The sequence below is a fragment of the Giraffa tippelskirchi genome, chromosome 1 (assembly GCF_054371585.1).
Source record: "Giraffa tippelskirchi isolate mGirTip1 chromosome 1, T2T-mGirTip1v1.2.pri, whole genome shotgun sequence".
NCBI classification, from domain to species: Eukaryota; Metazoa; Chordata; class Mammalia; order Artiodactyla; family Giraffidae; genus Giraffa; species Giraffa tippelskirchi.
Genome location: NC_137275.1, coordinates 226,159,631 through 226,185,517, shown reverse-complemented (window position 1 = coordinate 226,185,517; position 25,887 = coordinate 226,159,631). Strand labels below are relative to the sequence as shown.

At 49.7% G+C, this 25,887-nt stretch overlaps 1 protein-coding gene across 1 annotated transcript in view; it reads left to right on the top strand.

Moving 5' to 3' along the window:
- The first annotated feature begins 336 nt into the window (after positions 1-336).
- SNTG2 (syntrophin gamma 2) overlaps positions 337-25,887 on the top strand; it is a 124,043-nt gene continuing 98,492 nt past the window's right edge. Inside the window, exon 1 of the mRNA XM_081576295.1 lies at positions 337-492. Within this exon, the coding sequence (XP_081432421.1) occupies positions 433-492 (60 nt within the window). The 5' untranslated portion in view covers positions 337-432. The remainder of the gene's footprint in view (positions 493-25,887) is intronic.

Here is a 25,887-nt window from a genome sequence, read left to right as displayed (position 1 = left end):
CGGCTCCGGATGCTGGGAAAACCCCAGGGGATGGGGGCCAGGGACGCGGAAGGCTTCGGGCTGCGACCCCCCGAGGGCGGGGAAGTCCTGGGGGGAGGGGACGCCCCCGGTCAGATCCTCGGGGGAGCAGGGGTGGGGAGGGGGCGCAGGCCGGGAGATGCGCTCGACCCCGGGGCGGGGTCCGCAGCCGCGGGGCACCACCCCCACCTCCCCGGGCGTGTGGGCCCCGCGCCTCGGCCGCCGCGCGCCCCTCCTCCCCGGGGGCGGGCCCGGGGCGGTGCTCGTGGGCGGAGCTCGGCCCCCCGACCCGCTGCCCGCGGCGCCCGAGCCCAGTCTGAGCGCCGCCGCGCGGACAGGGGCCCGGACGCGGCGCCCCGGGCCCTGGGAGGCTGGCGCAGGGCCCCGGAGCGCGGGCCCGCCGAGTGGGCGGCGATGAGCGCCGAGGGAACCCGGCCCCCGGCTGCCCGCCGCGGGCGCCCGGGCCGCTCGCAGGTGAGTGCGCACCGCTCCCTCCCCGCGCCTCCTCTCGGCGCTCCTCCCCTCTGCGCCTCCTTCCCTGCGGTGGGGAAGCCCCCTTCTCACCTGGCGCCCCTCGTCTTCCGGCGCCTCCTTCCCCGCGGTGGGGAAGCCCCCTTCTCACCTGGCGCCCCTCGTCTTCCGGCGCCTCCTTCCCTCCCGCGTCCCCGTCCCCAAGTCCCTGGCCGGTGACCCTCCGTCCTCCCCCGCCCCAGCTCCCCAGACGGAAACTCGTGGGGTCCGCCTGTTCCCGAGTTGAAGGCTGGAAGGTGCGGCGACTCGTGGCCCCAGTGAAGCAGGTTTTCCGGGACTGGGGGTTCTGGGTTCGTCCCTCCTGTTCCTGCGAGCGGCTCCTGGGCTTCGGGGTACAGGGGCGCGGAGACGAGCCCCTGAACCCACGAGGCGGGCGCCTCCCCAAGCCCAGCTCGGTCTTGGGGGGGCTGTGTCCGGCGCTCCCCCTACCCCGGCCGGGAACCCCGCTACTTTGGGGGCAGCCCAGCCCTGGATGTTGGATTCGTGATACCGGTTCGGGATGCGTGTGTGCGTGACTTCTCTTCTCAGCCCTGCCTCAAACCACCCGGGGTGGCGGGGTGGTGGTGCCCCGCCACCTCTTACTCTTCAATCTCTGCACTGTTGCGGGGAAGCAGCGGCGTGGCCGAAAGAGAAACGAAAACTTCTGGAGGAGCCTTGGGGTCGCACCCAGCCTCGCAGTGTCCGGGAGCCGTCTGAGGACAGGGGCCCAGGAGAACCCCCCACCCCGCGGGCTGGGGGCTAACCCCAGCCGGACCGCCTCCAGCAGGGTGCCTCCCCGCAGACGCCCCAAGCCCAGGAGAGGCAGGAGACGCCCGCGTGGACTCAGCTGCCTTCTTAGGGTAACTGAGCAGTGTTTCAGGCGACTGTGGTTTGAAGGCTTTTATAAATCCTTGTGTGTCAGAATGTTTCTAGGCTAGGGCAGTATTAATGACTGTGTGGTTTTCTTTAAATATGTGTAGGCATAGTTGCCTCCTCCATTAAGTTATACAACTCTGGGCTGTTATGCCAACATCTTGCAGTTAAGTTTCGGGTAAAGTTCCCTGTTGATTGTTTGAAGTATTCTGTCACAGAGGAGATTTGCAGCTGTTGCAGACGGAAATTAAATGGGGAAGAGGTTCTGGAAGTAAACTGCGTCCTTTAAGAAGGGGAGGCTGGGGGTTCTGTCCCGCCTAGGATGACAGCCATGCTCTGGGTCAGGAGCTGAGGGGCTTTCCCGGGTCCCGTCTACAGCCACTGTGATTACAGTTCAGGAGCCAAGTGGATTTGTCCTGCTGCATAATTCACCTCATAGACGAGTCGTTGACAGCAATTTCAGCTTTTAAAAATGATGTCAATGGCGGATCCTCAAACGGTCTCTGGAGTGCTGACTCCGTAGGCACTAAGTGTGGGGCGCAGACGAGGGCTCCACCCTGTTTGCTGAGCTGTGATGACTGCTTCCTTCGCAGTCAGTCTTGAGGACGTGATGCCCTGCACCTCGCGCTGCCCAGGGTTCCGTGGGCACTCAAGGATGCGGGCTGGGAGAGGAAGACAGAGCTGCAAGACCAGGGATGCTCGCTCCAGTGTCAGGGGCCCCCAGGAGCCCCCAGGCGTCCCCGGTGCTGTGCACTCCAGCCCATGGCAGGTTCAGGGCTCATCTGTTTATTAATCAAATGAATCTGTTACGTGCAGGAACGTTCAGAGCACACAGTCATGGATGCAGCCTGCCTTGGCACTAAATGTCTTTGCACTGTTGGCCTCTGATGGCCATTGGTTTTCACTTGAATCCCTGGCGTCTGGACAGCCATGTGGATTTGCTGTGTTTCTTGTCAGTAACTGTCCATGACATCACTGAATGTGCATAGTTATTTATCATTTCAGTTAAGAAGGAGAACTTAGTGCTTCTAATTAGAAAATGATTACATTTAAGAAAGTTGTTTTCAACCCATTATAATTCTAGTTGTAAACATTTTTTTTTTAAGTCAGCAAAACAACATGTTCTTTCTGACTGCTGGTTTGAATCATGAGAACTTGGCCTAGCTTGAGTGTCTCTTGCTCAGGATTGGCGTGTCTGCTTTGTATTAGAACCGTTCCCTGGTGCACACTTTCCCTGAGTTGAGCCTCTGTTTACCTGACTCCCCTGTGTGGATAAACCCTGTGGGAGAGATCCAGCCCTGCGCCTGCTTTCACGTCCAGACTCTGGTTGGTTTGTGCTGGACGCACATGTTCTGTTTTTAACGCATGCTGCTGCTCCAGGGGAGGCTCCCGTTCAGGGGCTGGGAGAGCCGCTCAGGTGTGGGTCTCACGGTGAGCGCGGTGATTGAAGATGAGAGCCTGTCAGGTCATGTAAAGTGAGTGTCTGGTAATGTCACCACTCCCGCATCTAGTTAGAGGTGGGTCACCTGGGCCCCCAGGTGATGGGGATCCCCCCGGGTGACCCAGGCCCCCCGGGTGACCCAGGCCCCCCGGGTGATGGGATTCCACCTGGGTGACCCAGTACCTGGGGGAAGGCTGTCACGTGTTTCTCGTCCTAGCTGACTCATCTTTGAGATAGGGATGAAACTTCTGATGATGTCTGTGATGTCATAAGCAAGATAGACATCTTTAAAAATGGAGAATTACCTGATTTTTCCAGGAGGTATGTGAACATTTTAACAAGATCCAAGTTTAAAAAGTATGCTTATTTATTGAAACTATCAGATGTAAAAATATGGCATATTTCACCAAGCAAAGTATGAGGAACAGCGACCTTTTATATCTGCATGTCTGTGTGGCTGCATAAGCATAAATATGGCTTTAAAGTTTCAGCAGTAGCCCCCCCGTCCGTGATGTCCCAGGCAACACGCAGGAGGAAAGGCTGACGGCAGAGCAGCACAGACTGAATTCCAGGGAAGCAGGTGGAGATGCTGAGCTGCTTTATATCGTCTGAACGGAGGGAGGGGAGCCCGGGTCAGTGGGCTCACAGCCGGTTCCCTGTCTGTGACTGGGTACCCTGGCTGCAGAATCAGGACGGCCGTGCGTGTCCTGGAGGCTCGCCTGTCACCACGGGAAGCACTTGGCATCAGGCGAGTGGGGTCATCTCTGCACCCGGGGCCCTGTGTTGTCCACACAGAGCAGACACTGCCCCTGGGCTCGTGGACGTGGGCAGTGGGTGGCCCGGCAGGATGGGAACTGGGAAGCATGTGTCCCCTGCCACCTCCACCTCCACCTGAAGAACCTGCGGTTTGGGTTCTGTCGTGGTCCGGGCGCGGGTTGGAAAAGAATTTCCAGACATGAGACAGAATGAGAGGGAAATAAAGTTCATTAGAGTGGGAAACACTGTTAGAATGGCGGGCCAGCTCGAGAGAGAACCGACGTTGAACAGGGGTCCTTAGTCCACTTTTATACCCAGGGTGCAAGGAGTGAGATGGGACTTTCGGGTCACTTGCTGATCACATAAGGCATGTGTGCTGGGTGGGGGAAGGGTAGGGCAAATACCCTCTCCCTGTGGGGAGGGGAGACAGGTTATGCTGTTCCACTAATAGTTACAGCCCAGGGAGGGAAGGGCCATAAGGGTCTGGTTGTTCTGTTCCTGCCTTCCAAGACCCTCCTTGGTTTTATCTGCTCTTTGGCCCCTGGGTCACCACAGGTTCTAAGAGTCCTTTGAGGTCTGATTCCAGCACCCTCAGAAACTCGCCAGTTAGACTCTACATGCATTTTTTTTTAGATGAGCCAAAGCAGGTTAAAGAAATACTTTTGGAGGAAAAAATGCAAGAGGATGTCATGGAAAAATGCAAGAGGATGTCTTGGAAAAATGCATTTGCATTTAAACTGGCTTGTGCTTTTCCTTATGTCCCGCTGGTTACTGTTGTCACTCAGACTGGGGTCTTGGAGACGGTTGGGCTTGTTCTCACTGAACACTTGAGGTCACCTGCCCCCAGGCCAGGCCGAGGTCCCCTCGATTCTGTGCTGAGCACCAGCCTCTGCACCCTGGACCCCCACCCAGCCCTGCCTGCCTCGCCTCTCACTTTTCTCGTCAACACTGTTGAAAAGGGTAGTGAACGCTATGATGGTGTGTTCCTCAGTTAAGATTATTGGTGAAACCATTTCTGTTTTCTATGGAGGCTGTAGTTTTACATCCTGTAAACATTACTAATTAGCTATGATTTGATTAAGCAAAGAAGTGTGAAATTTTAAAACTGCTCCTCTTAGTTGCTTAGCGGCCCTGTTAGCAGTCGTTGCGGGAAACAGAAAAGGCCAGTTACGTGGGGGTGCCCAGGGGACCTGCTGGGGAGCCCGGCACCCTCGCTGACCTGCTTCTGAGGGGTCTCAGGAGCTGTCTGTCTGTGCATCACACCTGGCGCTGAGTCTGCGTGTTACTTACAGTCACTACTGTGAGTGAATAAATCTGCTTGCCATTGGACATCAACCCTATTTTTGATAGGCACCAACATTCCTTGTGTTATGGCGCTGAGTTGTAATTGCCGTTGTATGAACGGTCAGGTTCAGCATCAGGTCTCACGGTGTCACCAGCGTTCATACCGCCGTGTCTCGTGCTGACTTTGGCTGAGGGCGGGTGCGCCTCCCTGTGCAGTGAGCGCTAATTGCATTCAAGCGTGGACTCAAAGAGAAGTAACTGTAATTTTTTATATTTTGATGGAAGTAGTTTAAATGACAAACCAGTATAAGAATCAAATTCCATTTCTAGAATGAATGTGAATGCTCTTAACTGGAGTATAATTTGCTCTCTATTTTATGAATTATTATCTGTAAGACTATAACCACGTGAATGCACCCAGCTTCTACATTGGGACATTTTTGTTCATTGAGCTAGTGTTTAGGAGAACAGTCTGTATTTAGAAAGTGTGACATAACATTTTGTATGGAAGATAAATAGCACATTTGTCAACGTTTGCACACATTTTGATGACTCAGCCTTCAGAAACTAAGTGCTGTGGCCCTCGGGTGTTCTTTGACCAGGAGACCAGCTTCCCTCCCTAAGTAAGAGCTGAAAGGTGGGCTGTGAACTCAGCAGACCTGCTCCTCTGCTCTGGCTTTGCAAGTGGGGCGTGTGGACCTTCTGCTGTGGGTCCTTTTCTTGTTTCCAGGTAGCCTCACCTCCTGGTTAAACCGCCCCTGAGCCCCACTAATAGCCATCGCGGTGGGGTGTCCGTCCCGCCTCCGCTAGCCCTGCTAGCTCCTGCTGCCGTCCTCTCCTGCTGTCGGAACCACTTTTGGGCGGCATCTGTGCCTGTGTGTTTCATGAGCCTTGTCCACTCTTGGGTGAACATGTGGACCAGCCAACGTCAGCAATTGCCTTTGGAAAGGGCGGGATGGCAGCTTTGCCAGGGAGACTGCTTGTGAGTGAGTGGGAGAGTCCCCTTTCTTCCAGAAAGGGGCTCAGGACTGGATGAGTCAGTGAGACCCTGGTACCCAGTGGCCAATACACACGCGCTGGCTGAATCGAAGGATTCATCCCAGTTGATGGTACAGAATGCTGTGACTGAGAGGAAGCCCGTTCTGTTTCTGGCTCTTGTTCTGAGAACTTGTAATCATGATTAGCTACTTTGGGTTTGAATAAAACAGTGCCTTTATATTTTTATAATAGCTGTATCTTAACATCAGTTGTATAAATCTGCATCACTATTAGTGGTTCAGTTCAGTTCAGTCGCTTAGTTGTGTCCTACTCTTTGCGACCCCATGGACTGCAGCACGCCAGGCCTCCCTGTCCATCACCAACTCCCGGAGTCTACCCAAACCCATGTCCATCAACTCAGTGATGCCATCCAACCATCTCATCCTCTGTCGTCCCCTTCTCCTCCTGCCCCCAATCCTTCCCAGCATTAGGGTCTTTTCCAATGAGTCAACTCTTCTCATGAGGTGCCCAAAGTATAGGAGTTTCAGCTTCAACATCAGTCCTTCCAATGAACACCCAGGACTGATCTCCTTAGGATGGATTGATTGGATCTCCTTGCGGTCCAAGGGACTCTCAAGAATCTTCTCCAACACCACAGTTCAAAAGCTTCAATTCTGCGGCGTTCAGCTTTCTTCACCGTCCAACTCTCACATCCATACATGACCACTGGAAAAACCATAGCCTTGACGAGACGGACTTTTGTTGGCAAAGTAATGTCTCTGCTTTTAAATATGCTGTCTAGGTTGGCCATAACCTTCCTTCCAAGGAGTAAGCGGTTTACTATTAGTGGTGAAATGTAGCATATTCTCCTCCCATCTCTGTCCTGCTGAATGTTATCCTTAATGGTTGCTCTTCAGATGATCAGTTTACCAAATGACTCGTTAGTTGACCTTTCATGTTGCAGTTATGTGCAGTTTTTGTTATTCTCCGAGAGGAGTGCAGTGCCCCCTCCCCGCCACCGGGGCCGCGGGGCGCTGGGGACGCGCTGGCCTCGGCGCGGGTGGTGCCCATCCGGTGGGCTTGGTGAGACAGTCAGGCTGCGTCACACGGGGGACACGCCCTAGCCTCCGCGGTTATGGCGTGAGACGGGCCAGAGGTTTCAGGTCATGACCGACTCGTGTGGGTGTGGTGCGGGAGAGAGACGCAAGCGCGCTGTTAGAGTGACGGGCGCGGGAACCCAGCTCTCAGCGCGGGTCTCAGCCGGCTCCCCAACCGTCAGCTGCGGCTGCAGCCTGTGGCTGCGGGGTCTGCACCCTCTCCGGGGACTCTGCGCTGTGGGCAGGCGCCCGCCTCTGTGACTCACCTGTAAGGCCAGGAGGAGAATGCGGAGAATCCTTCTGTCACTAGAACAACGACTAGGAATTAATTTTTGAAGAGGAAAGTTTAAAGTACTTTTCCCTCTTCCCTCAGAGCTGCATTTCTGTTACCTTTTCTAGTATGTTGAAAACTTGAAACGTAAACATTTTCCAGTTTCCGTTAAAAACTGTAAGATAAATGGTTTAATAAATTTTTAGAAAAGTATTTTGGACAGTTTCCTTTATTATTATACATTAAATATCAATTAACATAAAATATCTGTGGTGTTTAACTTTTACTTTCTATCTCATTGCAGTGGTAACTGGTGAATACCCATTGCAAGATGTGAATGTAAAACATGGTGGATTTTTTAATTCTGCAAAGAAGTGACATTTTAGTGAAGCTGGGCTGACTGAAGCTTTGTAAATTTTCTGTAATTGCTTTAGAGAAAAACTCTGAAGTCACGTGCCTCAGTTGGCGTTTAGGATTTGAAATGCAGTGGGAACCAGGATTTAGTGCTAAAATCTCTGTGATTGAAGTCCGTGGCATTTTGAAAAGAAATTGATTCACTTAAAATCCAGAAAGATATAAAAAATTAACTTGAACCTGCAGAAGTTTTAAGTTTAAGATGCAAAATATAAATAATATTTATGTATTTTTATATATTGATGTTGCTGTTGTTTGTTCAGTCGCTAAGTCACGTCCAACGCTTTGTGAACCCACAGACTGCAGCACGCCAGGGTTCCCTGTCCTTCAGTATCTCCCAGAGTTTGCTCAAGCTCACGTCCATTGAGTCAGTGATGCCAATGTTAATATAGTTAAAACACAGTCAATTCTTAACTGACACTCAGGATTTTGGAATAATGTTCACCTTGGTGGCTCAGACAGTAAAATATCTGCCTGCAGTGCCGGACACCTGGGTTCTATCCCTGGGTTGGGAAGATCCCTTGGAGAAGGAAAGGGCTACCCACTCCAGTATTCTTGCCTGGAGAATCCATGGACAGAGGAACCTGGGAGTCCATGGGGCCGCAAAGAGTTTGACATGACTGAGCAACTAACACTTCCACTTTTCAAAACCATTCTATTTCTCTAAGATTTAAGAAATTAGAATCCAGTTTGGAAATTGGTGATAATCAAAGATGAGTCATGACATGCTCAGTCACATACGTATTAACCACTCCTTCTCTTTATATCACATAGATTTGTTCTAACTACCAAAGTGAAATAGGAAAAAGTAACTAATAGTATATATAGGAAGTGCAGTGCTTCGATCCAACCAGTTCATCCTAAAGGAAATCAGTCCTGAATATTCAATGGAAGGACTGATGCTGAAGCTGAAACTCCAATACTTTGGCCACCTGATGCGAAAGCTGACTCATTGGAAAAGACCCTGATGCTGGGAAAGATTGAAGGCAGGAGGAGAAGAGGACGACAGAGGATGAGATGGTTGGATGGTATCACCGACTCGATGAGTTTGAGTAAACTCCAGGGGTTGGTGATGGACAGGGAGGCCTGGCGTGCTGTAGTCCATGGGGTCGAAAAGAGTCGGACACGACTGAGCAACTGAACTGAACTGAACTGATGCTCAGATAAGATTTAGTCATGTTAAAAGTTAATATCTAAATCAGATAATATAGTTTATTAATTTGATATGAGCATATATGACATGATATGTTAAATACAGTTCAGTTCAGTCACTCAGTCATGTCCGTCTCTAACATCTTTTAGGATTTGAAATAGCTCAGCTGGAATTCCATCATCTCCACTAGCTCTGTTCATAGTGATGCTTCCTAAGGCCCTCTTGACTTCTCATTCCAGGATGGCTGGCTCTAGGTGAGTGATCATACCATTGTGATTATCTGAGTCATGAAGATCTTTTTTGCATTTCTTCTGTGTATGTTTGCCAACTCTTGTTAATATCTTCTGCTTGTCCTTTATTGTGCCCATGTTTGCATGAAATGTTCCCTTGGTATCTCTAATTTTCTTGAAGAGATCTCTAGTCTTTCCCATTCTTTTTTTCCCCCTCTGTCTCTTTGCATTGATCATTTAGGAAGGCTTTCCTATCTCTCTTTGCTATTCTTTGGAACTCTGCATTCAAATGGGTATATCTTTCCTTTTTTCCTTTTCCTTTCACTTCTCTTCTTTTCTCAGCTATTTGTAAGGCCTCCTCAGACAACCAGTTTGCCTTTTTGCATTTCTTTTTCTTGAGGATGGTCTTGATCCCTGCCTACTGTACAATGTCATGAACCTCTGTCCATTGTTCTTCAGGCACTCTATCAGATCTAGTCCCTTAAATCTATTTCTCACTTCCACTGTATAGTCATAAGGGATTTGATTTAGGTCATACCTGAATGGTCTAATGGTTTTCCCTACTTTCTTCAATTTAAGTCTGAATTTGGCAATAATGACTTCATGATTGGAGAAGGCAATGGCAACCCACTCCGGTACTCTTGCCTCGAAAATCTCATGGATGGAGGAGCCTGGTAGGCTGCAGTCCATGGGCTTGCTAAGAGTTGGACATGACTGAGCAACTTCACTTTCACTTTTCACTTTCATGCATTGGAGGAGGGAATGGCAACCCACTCCAGTTTTCTTGCCTGGAGAATCCCAGGGACGGTGGAGCCTGGTGGGCTGCCATCTATGGGGTCGCACAGAGTTGGACACGACCACAGCGACTTAGCAGCAGCAGCAGCAGTAGTTCAGCTCCCGGTCTTATTTTTGCTGACTGTATAGAGCTTCTCCATCTTTAGCTGCAAAGAATATAATGAATGTGATTTCAATATTGACCATCTGGTGATGTCCATGTGTAGAGTCTTCTCTTGTGTTGTTGGAAGAGTATGTTTGCTATGACCAGTGGGTTCTCTTGGCAAAACTCTATTAGCCTTTGCCCTGCTTCATTCTGTACTCCAAGGCCAAATTTGCCCATTACTCCAGGTATTTCTTGACTTCCTACTTTTGCATTCCAGTCCCCTATAATGAAGAGGACATCTTTTTTGGGTGTTAGTTCTAGAAGGTCTTGTAGGTCTTCATAGAACTGTTCAACTTCAGCTTCTTCAGCATTACTGGTCGGGGCATAGACTTGGATTCATGTGATATTGAATGGTTTGCCTTGGAAATGAACAGAGGTCATTCTGTCGTTTTTGAGATTGCATTCAAGTACTGCATTTCGGATTCTTTTGTTGACTATGTTAAATTAAGTATCGGAAAACTTAATACAATGAAGAGGAAAAAGCTGGCAGTTAAGAAAGAGAGGAGGTAAAATTGAAAAGCTTTCCCATCAGGATAAGACACAAAATCTTGGCTAAGATTGATGAGTCTTATGTATTCTCTTTCTGATATAGGTGGAGCCAGCCCAGATCTTTGTGCATTAAAGCTACTTCCTTCCTTTGCTTGATTAAAGTCCATTGTGACCTGTAGGTTCCTTTCATTGTTGTCAGGGTGTATCGGAGCACTTTTGGATTTGTAGTCTCCGTGTTCACAGGTGGGCAGGAGGAGGTGGTGGTTGGTTTGGACCCTGCTCTGCCAGAAATGCATCAATAAATCATGTTTTGGGGTGGATTTCTGTGATTCATCTTCTAAGTGTAACATCTCTCCCCTGACTGGAGGGAAGAAGGCAGTGGGGTGGCACTCTCCAAGGTGCTGAGGGAGAAAAGACGCACTATCAGTTCAGCACTTTATACCCAGGGCAGCTGCTCATCAGAGCTGAGGATGCCAGAACAGCAGGTCCAGGTGGATGAGAGAAGACTGTGTTCCTGTAACAAGACCTGGGAGCCCCCAGAGACGGAACCCAGTGGGCACAGACCCACTAGTGCCCTGCTGTTGACGGGGTGTGCTCTCTTGTTTTTTAACTTCAAAACTCAGACTTTATTACTGATTTTCCTACAGGCTCTGTCCACATCTTGCACTTTTCTCTGTGCTGTTCCTTTGTCATCGCAGATGTTCCTTCTGGGATCCCCGTTCTTCCTAAAGAACATCCTTAGGGGTGGCAAAGAACTCTTTAGGACTGGAATCTCTCCTTTCACCACACCTTCCTCCTGAAAGACTTACAGCGTTCTGGTAATTTTTCTCGGATGCCCGTTGCTGCTACTCAGAACTCTGCTGCCAGTGGGCTGTTTGCGTCTGTGTCCGTGTTCTTCAGCGCCACGCTGGTGCCTGCACCAGCTCTAAGCAGTCCTCCAGCATCTTCTCTGAGAATTCTGCCCCCTGCACAGCATCTCTTCTCTTTGTGAGGAATTCCACCCGAACGTGAGGGAATGTTGAAGTACTACTTATTTTCTTGTATTTTTGATCATTTCTCTTTGCGTTTCTTAGAAATCTGATGGTCAGCATTCTTTGTGAACTATATTTCTTAAAACTTTATCTCTGAGTGTTATAAGATTGGGAAAGGCGTTTATAATGCAGAAGCCATAAGAAAAAGGCAGATAGACTATAAAGAAATGTTTTTTAATCTCGTAAAAAAAATAGACAAATTAGAAAATAAAGTCAAAACAAGATAGAAAATTATTTCTAATATAAATGATAATTGAAGAGCTATATTTTTAATTAAAAAATAAAAAGACTTCCAAGATTGCAAAAAAAAAAAAACCCAAGAGAAAAAAATGTACAAAGGATATAAACTTGCCTTTAAATAAAGAGATTATAATCAGTCATAGCTATATGAAAAAGATACATCCTGTCCCAACCAAAGCAGTGAGAGGATTGTGGATTCTGGGATTTTTTTTTTTTATGTTGGTGACAGTGTCGCCTGGAGATAAGGGAGCTGCTGTTTCTCCCTTTGCAGTCTGCACTCTGGGGTCATCTGTTCTGTCCCAGTACGGTGCTGTGCTCCAGATCAGAGTGTCAGGTGAGGGCTGCATCTCCTTGGCCGGCAGGAGAGCACGCCGGGACCCCCTAGGGAGGTTAGAGCCTGGGGCGTCTTCCAGACCCACCCGTGTCTCCGGGGGCTCAGCTGTGTGTCCCCAGTCCCACTGTGACACTCCTTAGCCATGAGCAGGGCCACATCCGAGCTTCTGGTGAGCCTGCCAGCAAGGGAGGTTCTTGCGGACGCAGCACACGTGCATTCAGCCAAAATATTTCCTCATTTGCTCTTTGATCCTTGCAGTGACTCATGGTTTACAAGGAAGCACATAGTTCACTTTCCAAACATTTTAGGATTTCTAGATACTTGTGTGTAACTCTGCTGTGAGTGGGGACATTCTTTGTCCGCCGGGCACGTGATGCTAAGTTAGACTGTTGAGGGCTGTGTGTTCATGGGCGCCTGGCTGTGGCTGCTCAGCGCCAAGCCTGAGGACTCAGCGAGGGCTCCTCTTCTCCGCGGATCTCGTAGGAAAGGCCTGAAGTGCCGTTCATGGTCTCACGGACACTCGGTGATGGGCGGGTCGGACGCAGGGGACAGGCTGTGTCACGGCGTGGCTGATCCCTGTGGGGTCGGCGCTGTGCGGTGGCTGACGTCAGGCTGCCGGGGTCAGTCCCCAGTCGGCACGGTGTCTGCCCTCCCGCTGGCACAGAGGCAGCATCCGTCCCGGACCCGGACGGGGCCAGAGGCAGAGCCAGCAGCCTCGGTGGGTCTGGGGGCCTGGGGACAGCTGGGAGCTGCCTCACCCGCCATCTCGCTGACCCCTTGGCCCCGCCTCTCCTGGGTGGTGGACTGAACTGGCTTCTTCACCTCCCGAGTCACCTCTGGGGAGCTAGGTGACATCTGAAACTTTCCTGGGGCTTTGTGCTGAGGAGTTTCTTCCTCAAAACGTGGTTTTAGGAAAAGGGCTCCTTGCCTGCGATCTTTTTCTGTTCTCCTTTTAAAAGGTATTTCCCTTTCTCAAGACTGCAAGAATAGGAACAGTCAGTGCCACTTATTATGCAAATGTGTGGGCTTCTTTCAGCAGCTGCTAGAGCGATTTTCCACTTAAAGATCTTTTAACTCTTAATGTTGTATTTGCAACTTTCTAGCCCATTGAATGCCCACAGAGTGGTGATACCTTTTAACCAAGTTGTTGCTGAAATTTATGGAAAGAGACTCTCATTTGATTTAAATTATATGCAATGAAATAAGTTATGAACGTACTGTACTACATTTTTGTGAAGGAATATGTAGACATGTTGTCATTCAGAATTTCTAGTGGACGAAATTCCACGGACGTTAGGTGGCCTTAAGGTTTGCTGCTTTTGTTGCAGGATCCGTGAACTCGTGGGAACCGCGTGTCTCGTTACAGCTGGGCTCAAGCTCAGAGCGGTCAGATTAGCCTTCTTTTTGTTTGTAGTTAATTCTTTATCACACACGCTCCAGTCTAACCAGGTGTCCTGTGTAAGGATCGAGTTTTCAACCACAGCTCAGGGTCAGGGCCTCTCTTTGCATGTAAAACAGATGAGAGAGGGTGATTTTCATAGTAAACAGCAAAACGAGAGAACGTGCCTATGAGTAAACTAAAAGCATCTGAGGATGAATCATTCTTGGAGGGTTCTGTTTCCTCCAGGTCTGGGGACAAAGCACTACCTCCAGGAACTGTCTGTCGTGTTCTCTAGTCACTGGGACTCCAACACAGAAAACAACAATTTTGGATGACAATATCCACATTTTCACCCACTGTTGTGTACTTAAATTTAAGATAAGGTGAAATCATGGTTTATCATCTGTTTTACCAAGCATACAGTGGTTTCTACAGAGCTCATATTTCCAACCAGATGTTTATCTGAGATTTTAGCCCGGTGAGCTGTCTGACACGAGTGTAATAAATGGATCAAGCTGGAATGCTCTACTTTTTAATAAATAAAAATAGAGGCATGTAATGAAAGCTTGTTTTAATATTGGACTTCACAAAGAGAAAATGCTTTTGTTTCTCTTGGACTCTAGTGACAGATGTGGTGCTGAAGGATAGCTGGCTGTTTCCCGAGCCCAGGTCTGGACGCAGGGCCGTTTCCTTATCCTGCTGGGCTGTCGGGGCCCTTGCTCTCTCCTGGTCTCCCATGTTGTCCCCGGGTGAGAGCTGAGGCTTCAGAGCTGGCATTCCAGCCCCGTCTGCCCCATCTGCCCCGTCCTCAGCTTCAGCACTGCGGCGTCTGCACCCACCTGGCTGTGTGTCCCGGGGCAGGGGGCGTGAGCAAGCCACAGGGACAAACCCCCACCTCCTTTAGAACCCGCGGCGCCGTGGGGAAGCCAGCGCAGCCAGGGCGGGCTGCTCACGGGACAGACACGCGCCCTGCTGCCCTGGCTCCTGCTGCATGTCTCCTCTGCCTCTGCCCACTCTCTCTGCCTGGTGCCCTGGCGCCTCTGCTCGAGCAGCGCACAGTTCAGAGGAGGTGACCCGACGCCGCACATGGTCCCTGATCGGCGGGGCGGCTCGTTTTCAGCTCATTTCCCGCTGCCTTTCAGCACCTCTGTGCCCCTCTCTGCTGGGACTGCAGTCGGGCCTCCTCCTTTCTGCCTGATGCGACCCCCTGTTCCCCACGCCCGCCTCGGCCCCTGCACCCTGCAGACTCCCCTGTGCTGCACGCCCCTCGGTGACGGGCAGGGTCAGGAGGGCAGGGTCAGGAGGGCAGAGCCCGGCCCAGGATGCAGGGCGGCGCTGGGCGCGTGAGCGAGGAAGCCCAGGGCGGAGGCCCTCGTTCGGGGCGGCTCTGGGGGCAGGCCCCCGGGGGTCGGTGCTGCCCTGAGTGACACATGACCGCCTTCCGGTCCTGAGTCCCGGTCTAAAGTCTGCAGGGCCCAGGACTCGTTTATTCCATAGGAGAGAGGGAGCTTCAGCATCGGAGTTTAACAGGGATGCATGTAGACTTGTTTTTTTTTTTATAGAGTTTTTCTTCCATAGCGATAGAAGAGCGATGTGCTGAGCTGCACGATTCGCTGGGAAAGATGCTCTGGGCACAAGTGCATTATATGTCGCTTTTGTTCCCAGGAAACCTTTGTTCATTTTTCCCCCGAGAGCAGTCACCTCAATTTGTGACGATATGAAATCCAATCATCAAGTGTTGCTGGAGATCCAAATGTGTGTAAATCACTTCTTTCTTGAACACAATCTGGTTTCCAAGGAAGAAAAACTGCCTCCTGAAGAAATCCCCCACTCCTGTAGAGTAATTGCCTTTTCCTCAGTGAATAAATAGATTCTGAAAAAGAAAATCTACCCAAACACGTGCGCCTGCTCCATCAGATGAAAGCCTGGAATTAGAAACCAGCGGGCAAGGACTCTTGCTGCAGCAGCTTGTGTAGCTGAGACCGTCCCCGCTTCCAGAGCAGCGTGGTTTGTGTTCGCTGATGGAGGTCTGTTTCTCTCAGTTGGCGTTTCCTTTTCTAGGACGTGGGAGAAACCAGATTCTCCACCTGAATTTTGGGGCCTCTGCTGGTGACAGCCGTTACCCTCTCCGGCTTGCGTGGTGCTCGTCCAGGCAGAGATGTCCCCACAAGGATGAAACCCAGCACCCGGGGCCATCTGTCCTTTAGCTCAGAGACTGTCTACAGAGTAACTTTCTTTTAAGAGAAACTGACTCCTGGTCCACCGGTCTCTCGGGACTCCAGCCAGAGCCTGGCTGTTGAGGTGACGTCACAGGAAGGCTTGTCCCCACAAGCCCACGGTGACCCCTCCTCTGCAGGAGACCTTCCCCCAGGGAGCCCTTCCCGGAACCGGCAGGAGTGTTGCTGCTTTGGGATGGACCCTCATAACTATGTAGCTTATTCTCACAAGAGTTACTAGTATTAAGGCAGGCAGCTGTTACCGCAGCTTCATGGATGCAAAAGAGAATAGAGGAAATGGTCAAACCCAAAGACCCCAGCTGTTTATTTATTTATTTTGAGAAGCAAATCGAGGAGAGAGGAGAGCAGGGGACAGGCATTTTATCTTTGCTCCTGTCTTTTCCGATGTGTGTGATTGGATTGTATGCTGAAATTAGGGATATAAAATGCATGTGTGTGTATTTTCTTGCAAATAGCTGTAAAATCATATAACCTTTTTTGAGCGAGATCAAACTGAGAGAATTTCATATTTGCCAAATGTCCACTTTCCTCTTACACCCCAAGGCTGGAGAACCGGGGCAAAGAGGGAGGGCACGTGGTGTGGGCAGGATGGCGTCTGCTCGCTGCTCCTTGGTTCTGAGCACAGCCAGGGGATCTTCTGGGATCTCCTCTCAGGGGATCTCCTGGTATCTCCTAGCAGAGATCTCCTGGGATCTCCTCTCAGGGGATCTCCTGGGATCTCCTAGCAGGGATCTCCTGGGATCTTCTCCCAGGGGATCTCGTCAGATGATCTGTCAGAGGATCTCCCGGGAATCTCATATCGGCGATCTCTGGGACCTCCCACCAGTCTCTCAGGCTCTAACAGGGTTGTTTTGGAGAGAGAAACAAAAGCAACTATACCTTCAGAACAAGAGAAAACCTCGCATGAGGTTGGGTTTCTGTTTTCATCTCCATGCTCTTAAAGATGCCCTGTACTTGAGTTGGCCTGGACTCAGTAGCCAACTGGATAATGTAAATGAAAATAATTAAACAGTGCTTTCCGTGAAGAGGCTGGTGTTTGGCAAATGCTCTGAGTCCACGATGCTGAGTTACGAGGAAGGAGAGGAGGATACTTAAAGCGGTGTCTGGAGGCTCAGGCCGAGGCGGGAAGAGACCCATCGGCCAGAGTCGTTCCTGAGGCTGCTGTCGTCTTAAAGAGCCTTAGAGACTCTCAGCGGTTCTGTGGAAGATCCAGGGAGACCGCTTCCCTAGTGAGTGGGACAATTTTTCTTCTTTAAAAGAGGATTTGTTCCTATAGTAGAAAAGACAAAACTTAGTACTGTTCAAATTAAAGCACAGATTGTGTTGTTTAGAGAAAATGTCCTTGGCATTCCTGAAAGATAAAACATCTTAGAAAAGCCAGTAAAATGCTCAGCATTTTCAGAGTGAATAGCTAAGGGCTAAATTTTACAGAATATTCCTACAATACAGTATATTTTCCTCACTAATAGCTTTAAAATAAAGTTGAAATATTACTTTGTAGTTAATCTGTCAATGAGTGACTCATTATACTATATGTACGTTTATGTGTATATAGTAAATAATTTTCTGATACATTTTTGGAATGTTGATTATTTACTTAACAGCTGGGCCAAGTTGTTTGGAAAATGCACAGATTACAGAACATATGGGAAGATGACGCCTGTCTGGCCAGGGGATGTGTCTGAGTGCAGTGGATGGTGACTCAGGCCCAGCTGCCCGGGCTGGCTGTCCTGGGGACCACGAGGAGCTGGGGCTCTGAGGTCAGGGGTGGCCGTGGAGGGCGGCCTGAGGAGCCACCCTGGGCCCAGATGGTGAATTCTGATGGTGCATCCGTGTCCTGATTCCGGAACCTGCAAACCTTTACGGAACAGGAGAGCGTTTGCAGCTGTGGCTTGATATCAGTAATTCCGGGTTTGTAAGACAAGTGGGGACTTGTGTATTCCTCTTGTTCATTCTGGGAGGTTTTTAAAGAATTTCCAGGAAAGCAGTTGGGGCCTTGAACTTCCTTTGTAGAGGTAATTGAGGGCCACCTGATTCGTCGAACTGACTCATTGGAAAAGACCCCGATGCTGGGAAAGATTGAGGACAGGAGGAGAAGGGGACGACAGAGGGTGAGATGGTTGGATGGCATCATCGACACAGTAAACATGAATTTGAGCAACTCTGGGGGATGGTGAAGGACAGGGAGCCTGGCGCTGCCATCGGTGCTGTCTGTCGCCAAGTGTCGGACATGACTTAGCAATTGAACAACGACAACCAAGCTTGCCTGATCTCGGATTCACGATAGAGAATGAGGGGCTCTCCTTTCACCCTCTCTTCGTTCTTTCTGTTTTAAAGAAAATCAGAGGCTCTGTCAAGTGGGGGAGATGTCCTGTTAAGGTGCTCTGCCCGCGTTCGTGTGTCTGGTGATGGAGTGGCCTGTCCTGGTTGAAAGGCCAGGACTTCTGCTGATGTCCTTTGTGTTTGAGAGAGAAGGGGATGAACTGTCAGAACAAGCAGTGCACCTCCAGCGGTGGTTGAAGGGTGGTGGCTTGTGATTCAGAACAAAGTAGTGGGCGGTACGACGCGCCAGGAAGGGGTGCTGCAGTGAGATGCCCAGCCGGTCGGTCTACACGTGCTGCGAGGTGTGAGAAGGGGGTCGGATATTCAGGCAGCCAAAATGAAGACAGAGCCTGCGCACTTAGAAAGTCAACTTACGTGTTCGTCCTGAAGATTTATTTATTGCTCATCGTTGAGCTTTAGAATATAGTCAGTATGAACTTACAGATCAGTGTACTGTTCAAAATTGTTTTGAAATACTTATTATCTTTCTGTAGCTTATTATGCAGTTGGCTTTAACACTGATATTAGTTTCTATTGTGTGGGTTTTAATGTTTCTCTTTTGCCTTAATTAAATTTTTAAATTTGTAAAAAATTACATTGTGAAAATTAAAACTATAGAAAAGAAAACTCAGAATTCTCAATTCAGTCCCTGTTCACTCAATCCTGATATTTCCTGCACATGTTGGTAATCATTTTGGTTATTTTCTGGGTTAATTTATGTTTATGATATTTACTTTTGAAAAATGAATATGTACTTTCTTAATTTTCTTATATATTCCTCTCCTTACAACATTATCCTTCAGATGGAAGCCGTCACACACTGTGAACATGGCATGGCGCCTCAGCTGGCCTTGAACTTGGCTCCATGCTGGAGGGTGGCTGTCCCCTCCTGCTGCAGAGCGGTCACCGCATGAAGGTGCAGTGTGTACCTTCAGCCAGTCCCCTAACTAAGGACACCGTATTCTTTCCAGGCTTTGGGGAATACAGAAGTGTTGCAGGTAGTATTTCTGCATAGGTTGTTTTCTGTAGGTGAGGGCGTCTTGGAGTTAGAATCTTTTGAGGAAGTTTCGCAGGGTCAGATAGTAAAAGCGCACTTCATGGGGGTTTGAGTTCCTCTTCCTGGGGTGGTACGTTTTCTACTTAACTGAACAATTTATTTCCTCCAGGGGTTCACCAGTGGAGGCTGTTGTCACGGGTTTATGTGTCTATGAGTCAGAGCTTTGATACACGGCTTCCCAGCTGGGAGAACAGGGCCTGCGCTTCTGGTTGACCAGGTGTATTTCCGGCTTGACCTGCCTCCTGGTTATGCCCCAGGCGTGCGCTGTGGGGAATCTTCCCTGCTCTCCTTGTCGGCCTCTAAGGTTTCTGCAAGATGTCTATCCAATTTTAAAAGCTGCAGTTTTCCAGTGGGAATCAGAGATTAATTCTCTAACTTAGTTGTGCAGAGTCGTTTTCCCTTATCTGTAGTAGAAGTGATGTGATACCATCACCTAATTAAATGCTGGCCAAACACGGCACTGATGGTAAAGTCGTTAGAGAAGAGCGTCACCTAGGCTTCCGGTGGCTAATCCCGCGGATGGCAGGGAAGTCAGGCTGCAGTGCAGCAGGGCCCCCAGGTGATGGGACCAATCACGCTCCTGGCAGTCTTGGGCAGAGCCTCCCCGGGGGCTTTGCTGTCAGCCTGTGTTCCCTGCTGAAAGCATTCTCAGGTGTGAAACCTGTTCTTGCTACCATATCAGCGCACACATTTTGGAGCTGGTGAATGTGTTTGCTGCTGCTGCTGCTGCTGCTAAGTCGCTTCAGTCGTGTCCGACTCTGTGCGACCCCATAGACGGCAGCCCACCAGGCTCCGCCATCCCTGGGATTCTTCAGGCAAGAATACTGGAGTGGGTTGCCATTTCCTTCTCCAGTGCATGAGAGGGAAAAGTGAAAGTGAAGTTGCTCAGTCATGTCCGACTCTTAGCGACCCCATGGACTGTAGCCTACCAGGCTCCTCCGTCCATGGGATTTTCCAGGCAAGAGTACTGGAGTGGGCTGCCATTGCCTTCTCCGGGTGAATGTGTTTAGTGTTCAGTTAAGGAATTAAGAAATTTCATTGGAGTATTATCTCTGGACAATTCATTGAGTGATAATTTAATTTATTATCATAACATTATAAGCAGTAAACTCAGCAGTGGCCACAGGACTGGAAAAGGTCAGTTTTCATTCCAATCCCAAAGAAAAGCAATGCCAAAGAATGCTCAAACTACCACACAATTGCACTCATCTCACACGCTAGTAAAGTAATGCTCAAAATTCTCCAAGCCAGGCTTCAGCAATACATGAACCGTGAACTTCCAGATGTTCAAGCTGGTTTTAGAAAAGGCAGAGGAACCAGAGATCAAATTGCAAACATCCGCTGGATGATCGAAAAAGCAAGAGAGCTCCAGAAAAACATCTATTTCTGCTTTATTGACTATGCCAAAGCCTTTGACTGTATGGATCACAATAAACTGTGGACAATTCTGAAAGAGATGGGAATACCAGACCACCTGACCTGCCTCTTGAGAAACCTGTATGCAGGTCAGGAAGCAACAGTTAGAACTGGACATGGAACAACAGACTGGTTCCAAATAGGAAAAGGAGTCCGTCAAGGCTGTATATTGTCACCCTGCTTATTTAACTTATATGCAGAGTACATCATGAGAAACGCTGGGCTGGAAGAAACACACGCTGGAATCAAGATTGCCGGGAGAAATAGCAATAACCTCAGATATGCAGATGACACCACCCTTATGGCAGAAAGTGAAGAAGAACTAAAGAGCCTCTTGATGAAAGTGAAGGAGGAGAGTGAAAAAGTTGGCTTAAAGCTCAACATTCAGAAAACTAAGATCATGGCATCTGGTCCCATCACTTCATGGCAGATAGATGGGGAAACAGTGGAAACAGTGGCTGACTTAATTTTTCTGGGCTCCAGAATCACTGCTGATGGTGACTGCAGCCATGAAATTAAAAGACGCTTACTCCTTGGAAGGAAAGTTATGACCAACCTAGACAGCATATTGAAAAGCAGAGACATTACTTTGCCAACAAAAGTCCGTCTAGTCAAGGCTATGGTTTTTCCAGTGGTCATGTATGGATGTGAGAGTTGGACGGTGAAGAAAGCTGAGCGCTGCAGAATTGATGCTTTTGAACTGTGGTGTTGGAGAAGACTCTTGAGAGTCCCTTGGACTGCAAGGAGATCCAACCAGTCCATCCTAAAGGAGATCAGTCCTGTGTGTTCATTGGAAGGACTGATGTTGAAGCTGAAACTCCAACACTTTGGCCACCTGATGGGAAGAGCTGACTCATTTGAAAAGATCCTGATGCTGGGAAGGATTGAGGGCAGGAGGAGAAGGGGATGACAGAGGATGAGATGGCTGGATGGCATCGCCAACTCGATGGACATGGGTTTGGGTGGACTCAGGGAGTTGGTGATGGACAGGGAGGCCTGGCGTGCTGTGATTCATGGGGTCACAAAGAGTCGGACACGACTGAGCGACTGAACTGTACTGAATAAGCAGTAAAGATAACGTGCAGTGAAGTGGTTCTAAAACTTCCCATTAGAACTAGAATTTGTATTAGGTAGCAGTTTGTCTCTACTTAAAAAAACGTTTGAAATATGCTCTTACTGAAATGCTACTCAACCACTGTTTTTAGTACCAACTGATAATAAACTGATAATAAATAAAGTGAAGACTGTTTTTGCGATTCAGAATTTTGATGGTTTGCTGACATAATTAGTAAATTCCTTTGAATTTTGACCACATGATTTTTTCTTGTATAGTGTCTCATCGGAGTTTTATTTACATCACATGAGACTAGCTATCAGGGTGTTGGGAATGGTTTGGAGAATGATTTCTAGAATGTGGGGTTACCCAACCCCTATCTATATAAGGATGATGTTAGCATAAGAATTCCCCTGGCACAATGGAATGTGATTTTAGCATTGATTCTACATTTGAGCTTTGTACTAGAGTTGTATTTTTTTGGAGAATAAAAGCTACCGTCATTTCATATGTTAAGTCTAATTTATGTCCATCATTTTTGTAAGAAAGAGTGATTTCTCTGGTCAGAAATGGGTTGTTATATGACAGAAAAGCCCAGGACTGTGTTACATTCAGTGCTCTGGGTATTGAATTTTATTTTTAAACATAAACTAATGAGGTGTGTGTGGTTAGTACCACGTGGGCGTGATGAAGTATATGAACCATTTATTGAAAGTTAAGGGGAAAAAACGTCTAACATGAAGTTCTCTAATTCAACCTAATATAGCATTAGGGTGGAAAATTAGCTGATTTTTCTCATGTAAATTGTCCGAGATAAATTAAATAAACTGTACAGAATTTAGTGTCAAGTATGTACTTCTAACTGCAGCAAAGTTTCTAAACTAGAACAGTGTCTCCGAAAGAGAGAAGCTGATTTTCTTGACACTACGTTAGCTCACATTATCAGCACTGCAAATCAGGAACTATAATGACATTAACTGGGAAAATGTAATTCATTTCTTGTAAGTAACACCTGTTAGATTTCCTTCTTTGGTTCTGATTTTACAAATGAACAGGCTGAGGTTTTGTTCACAGAGCAAACAGCCAGTTTGGTGGAGGAGGTCAGTTAAAAGCTTCTGAGTCCGAGCAGGTGGGTCAGGCTGTCCCCCTGGGTTCTGGGTCGTGGCGCAGGTCCCCCCGGCCAATGAGGAAGACCTCTGAGCGTCCAGGAGGGACGTACCTACTCAAGGACCTGATTTAATCAGGCGCTTTCTCCTTCCGGGGTTGAGGGTCAAGCCAGGCCTCCCCTGGGAAGTGGGGTGGGCAGTGGCCCTGGGCTGGTCTTGCGGGTTCGAGACTGCGTCGGGGCGCGTGCCTGGCATGCGGGGCAGCTCGGGCGTGCATTTAGATCAGCACGGGATGTGGGTGTGTTGGGGGGGTGGCCGTGTCCCCATGCTGGGAGGACTGTGTCTTCGTCCTGGGAGGACCAGACACCTCCTCCCTCCTGGCCTCTGCTTCCCACCCTTGGGTCCAGCCCGCCCACCGGAGTCTGGGGTCGACAAGGCGAGTCTCATCTGGAGGGTGGAAGCACGCCTGCGGAGCTCCCAGGGCAAGTGAGGAGTCAAGGTTTCCTCCAGGAAGAGAAGAAGCTACAGCCGGAGGAAGAGCCCCCGGGGGCCAGGGAGCTGCGAGGCCCAGTGGGGCAGCAGGGAGTCCAGCAGGGCGTCCAGCCGGGCCGCTGCCTCCAGGGCCTGAGCTCCGAGTGCGGCACTGGGCTCACACGTGTCTCTTGACGTCCGCGCCGCCTCCAGTGATGACCTGAGTCGCTTTCCTGACCTGAGGTGCCTGGCCTGTTGCTCAGGTGGGCGTTCGGCTGGTCCACCTCGTCTGTCTGCTTGGACTCAGGAAGGCGACGTGAAGTTTGGAGCCTGGATGGTCGCTTGGCCAGAGGGTGTCCTGCCTGTGGCCCCCCTCCAGTGGTGGGTGGGCCGGTCTTGCTCCTGGAATGTTCTTCTCCGTTTAAACAAGGAGAGGTGCTTAAAATCCAGTGACTTGCCCGGGCATGTGGGGTGTGCGTCTGAATGACGGTGAATCTATTTTTAAAGCAATTCTCTGCAGTCAGAATGTGCCAATAGGTGGTGCTGAGTCTTTGTTTTGGAACATGGAGATTAAAGGCTTTAATTTTTCGTTAAACACAATGTTTTGTTAAAGTGTAATATATGAATTTATGCCTCAGGTAAGTAGAAAGTTATCATTAGAATGTTCATAGCATCTTGAAAGTTTGAAAGATGGGTCATGTCCCCGATCTGATGGCCACGCGAAGGGTTGGTCTGTGGTACATGCTCTCAGGCTGACCGGCCCGACCCCAGTGACCATCCCTCTTGCCGGACAGCACGCTGACCCACGGTGTCCAGCAGCTTGGGTGACGAAGATGCTGTGGGACCCGTGGACCCAGTGGTTCCCCAAGACCCCTCATCACCATGCCCGCCCAGCTCCAGGCGTGGCCGCGTCTCTGCTCCACGACCTCGGCTTCTGGACCCAACGAGTGCTCTCGGGAGCTGGTGCGTGAGCTGGGAGGTGGTGCAGCGTAGCTGCGGATGTGCGAAGGGTAGGGTGTGGGCTGCACTAGGGGCGGCTTTCGAGGGCAGGGGTCGTCGGCAGGCTCTTCTAGCGAAGGACCCGGTAGTGTTTCCCGCTGCGCATTCTCCACGGCCGGGACTCTGTCCAGCTCTTGCGGGGCGAGTAGCTGCCTTGTGTGGAGAGTGAAGAACTGGCATCGTGTGTACTAACGAAAGTGCTCCCCAGGAAAGCGTGCCTTCATTTAGCAACTTGGGCGGCGAGATGAGTTGCCGGAGAAAGTATTTACCCGAGATCTCGCTTACATGTGTGATCAAAAAAAAAATGAATAAAACCGAAGCCACACTCGCAGAGAGCAGGCTGGTGTGGAGGCGGCGGGAGGAGCGTGAACTTGGCTTGTTTTTAATATAATTTAAATAAATAGAATTAACACTAGAACTGATGAGTCCTCTCAAAGGTACGGAACGGGACTGCCAAGGGAAGGGTGAAGAGACAGTTAAGTTTGGGAATGTCGCCGCAGTCGGTCAGCGTGGTGGCGAGTCCGAGCTGTTCCGAGCAGACGCCTCGGACCCCGCCGGGCGGGTGACCCCCGCTCCTGCCAAGGCCGTCCCCCTTCTCTCCTTCACCTCCCCCTCCTTTGGCGCTTATAAAATCTCCGATCAGTCGTTGTAAGGGTCTTAGACCCCGGGCCCTTCCTCGGAGTCCCTGCTGATGCTCACGGTCTGCGCAGGGACCTGCGGCCTCGGGCGTGTCCTCGCTGGGGTCTCAGGACCGACGGGTCGGTGGGCACGGTCTGCGCTCGGTTCCCTCAGAGTTTCTGCCTTATCTTTGGAGCCATGTTACCATCTTTACAGAAGTATCCAGTGCCTCAGGATCGATCCAGTGGTCAAAATCTTTACAAAGGGGCCTGTTACCGTCTTACTGTAAGGATATTTGTGCATTACTCATTTCTGTTAGGAATTTTAAGCGAAATAGCTTCTTCTCATTGTAACTCCATCCTCACAGAGTGAATCTGTAAGTTTCCACTACCAGATTGGGAAAAAAAAAAAAACCAACAGCAAATAGATTATTGTGGCAAAACATGCGCTTGTGGCACGGCTGATTCTTCCAGTGAAGCAGACAGCGGCTTCTCCAAGCCTCTTCCCAGAAAGCCTCCCTGGGAGGACATCAGCGGCTGGCCTGACCTTGACCTCAGAGCTGGGAGCAGCCCTGTCCTTCAAGTCAGCAGCTTCCATCAGGTAGCCTCGCACTCACGCTTAGTAGCATCCAATGCTTAGTAGGCATTTGTGCCATTTCTTTTGTAATGTGAGTTAAAGTGCAAAGAAATTTAGTGCAGTAAAGATGGGTGTGAGCGATTATACAGGAGAATCTGTCTTCTGGGGGACTTAGTTGTTAAGTGTCTCAACCGTATGATTGTTTTGACACGTGCAGCTCAGGTTGACCTGAGCCCTGAACCCTGCTGCCTTCAGTAACGACGGCAAGGAGAGGGCACCTGATTCATCGTCAGAGTCGGATGTAAAGGCCTCCCCACTGAGGTCCCGGGCACACCGGGAACACTTAGACGCGTGGGGCTTGTTCCACTTGCACGACTGCTCTTTCCAAATGAGCCATGCTTTGTTTCCGCCTTTTTCCGGACTGAAATCCTTATTCAGACTGTTCGCCTTGATGGTCAGTTGCTCTTTGCAAACCTGTAAGTTCCTGTAGAGCATGTGGAATCTGGTGTAGACCCTTTGCTGGAAGCAACAATATCTCTTAGTGCTAATGAGAGCCTTCACTCTCGCTTTTGGAGTCGGATAAATCCCCAC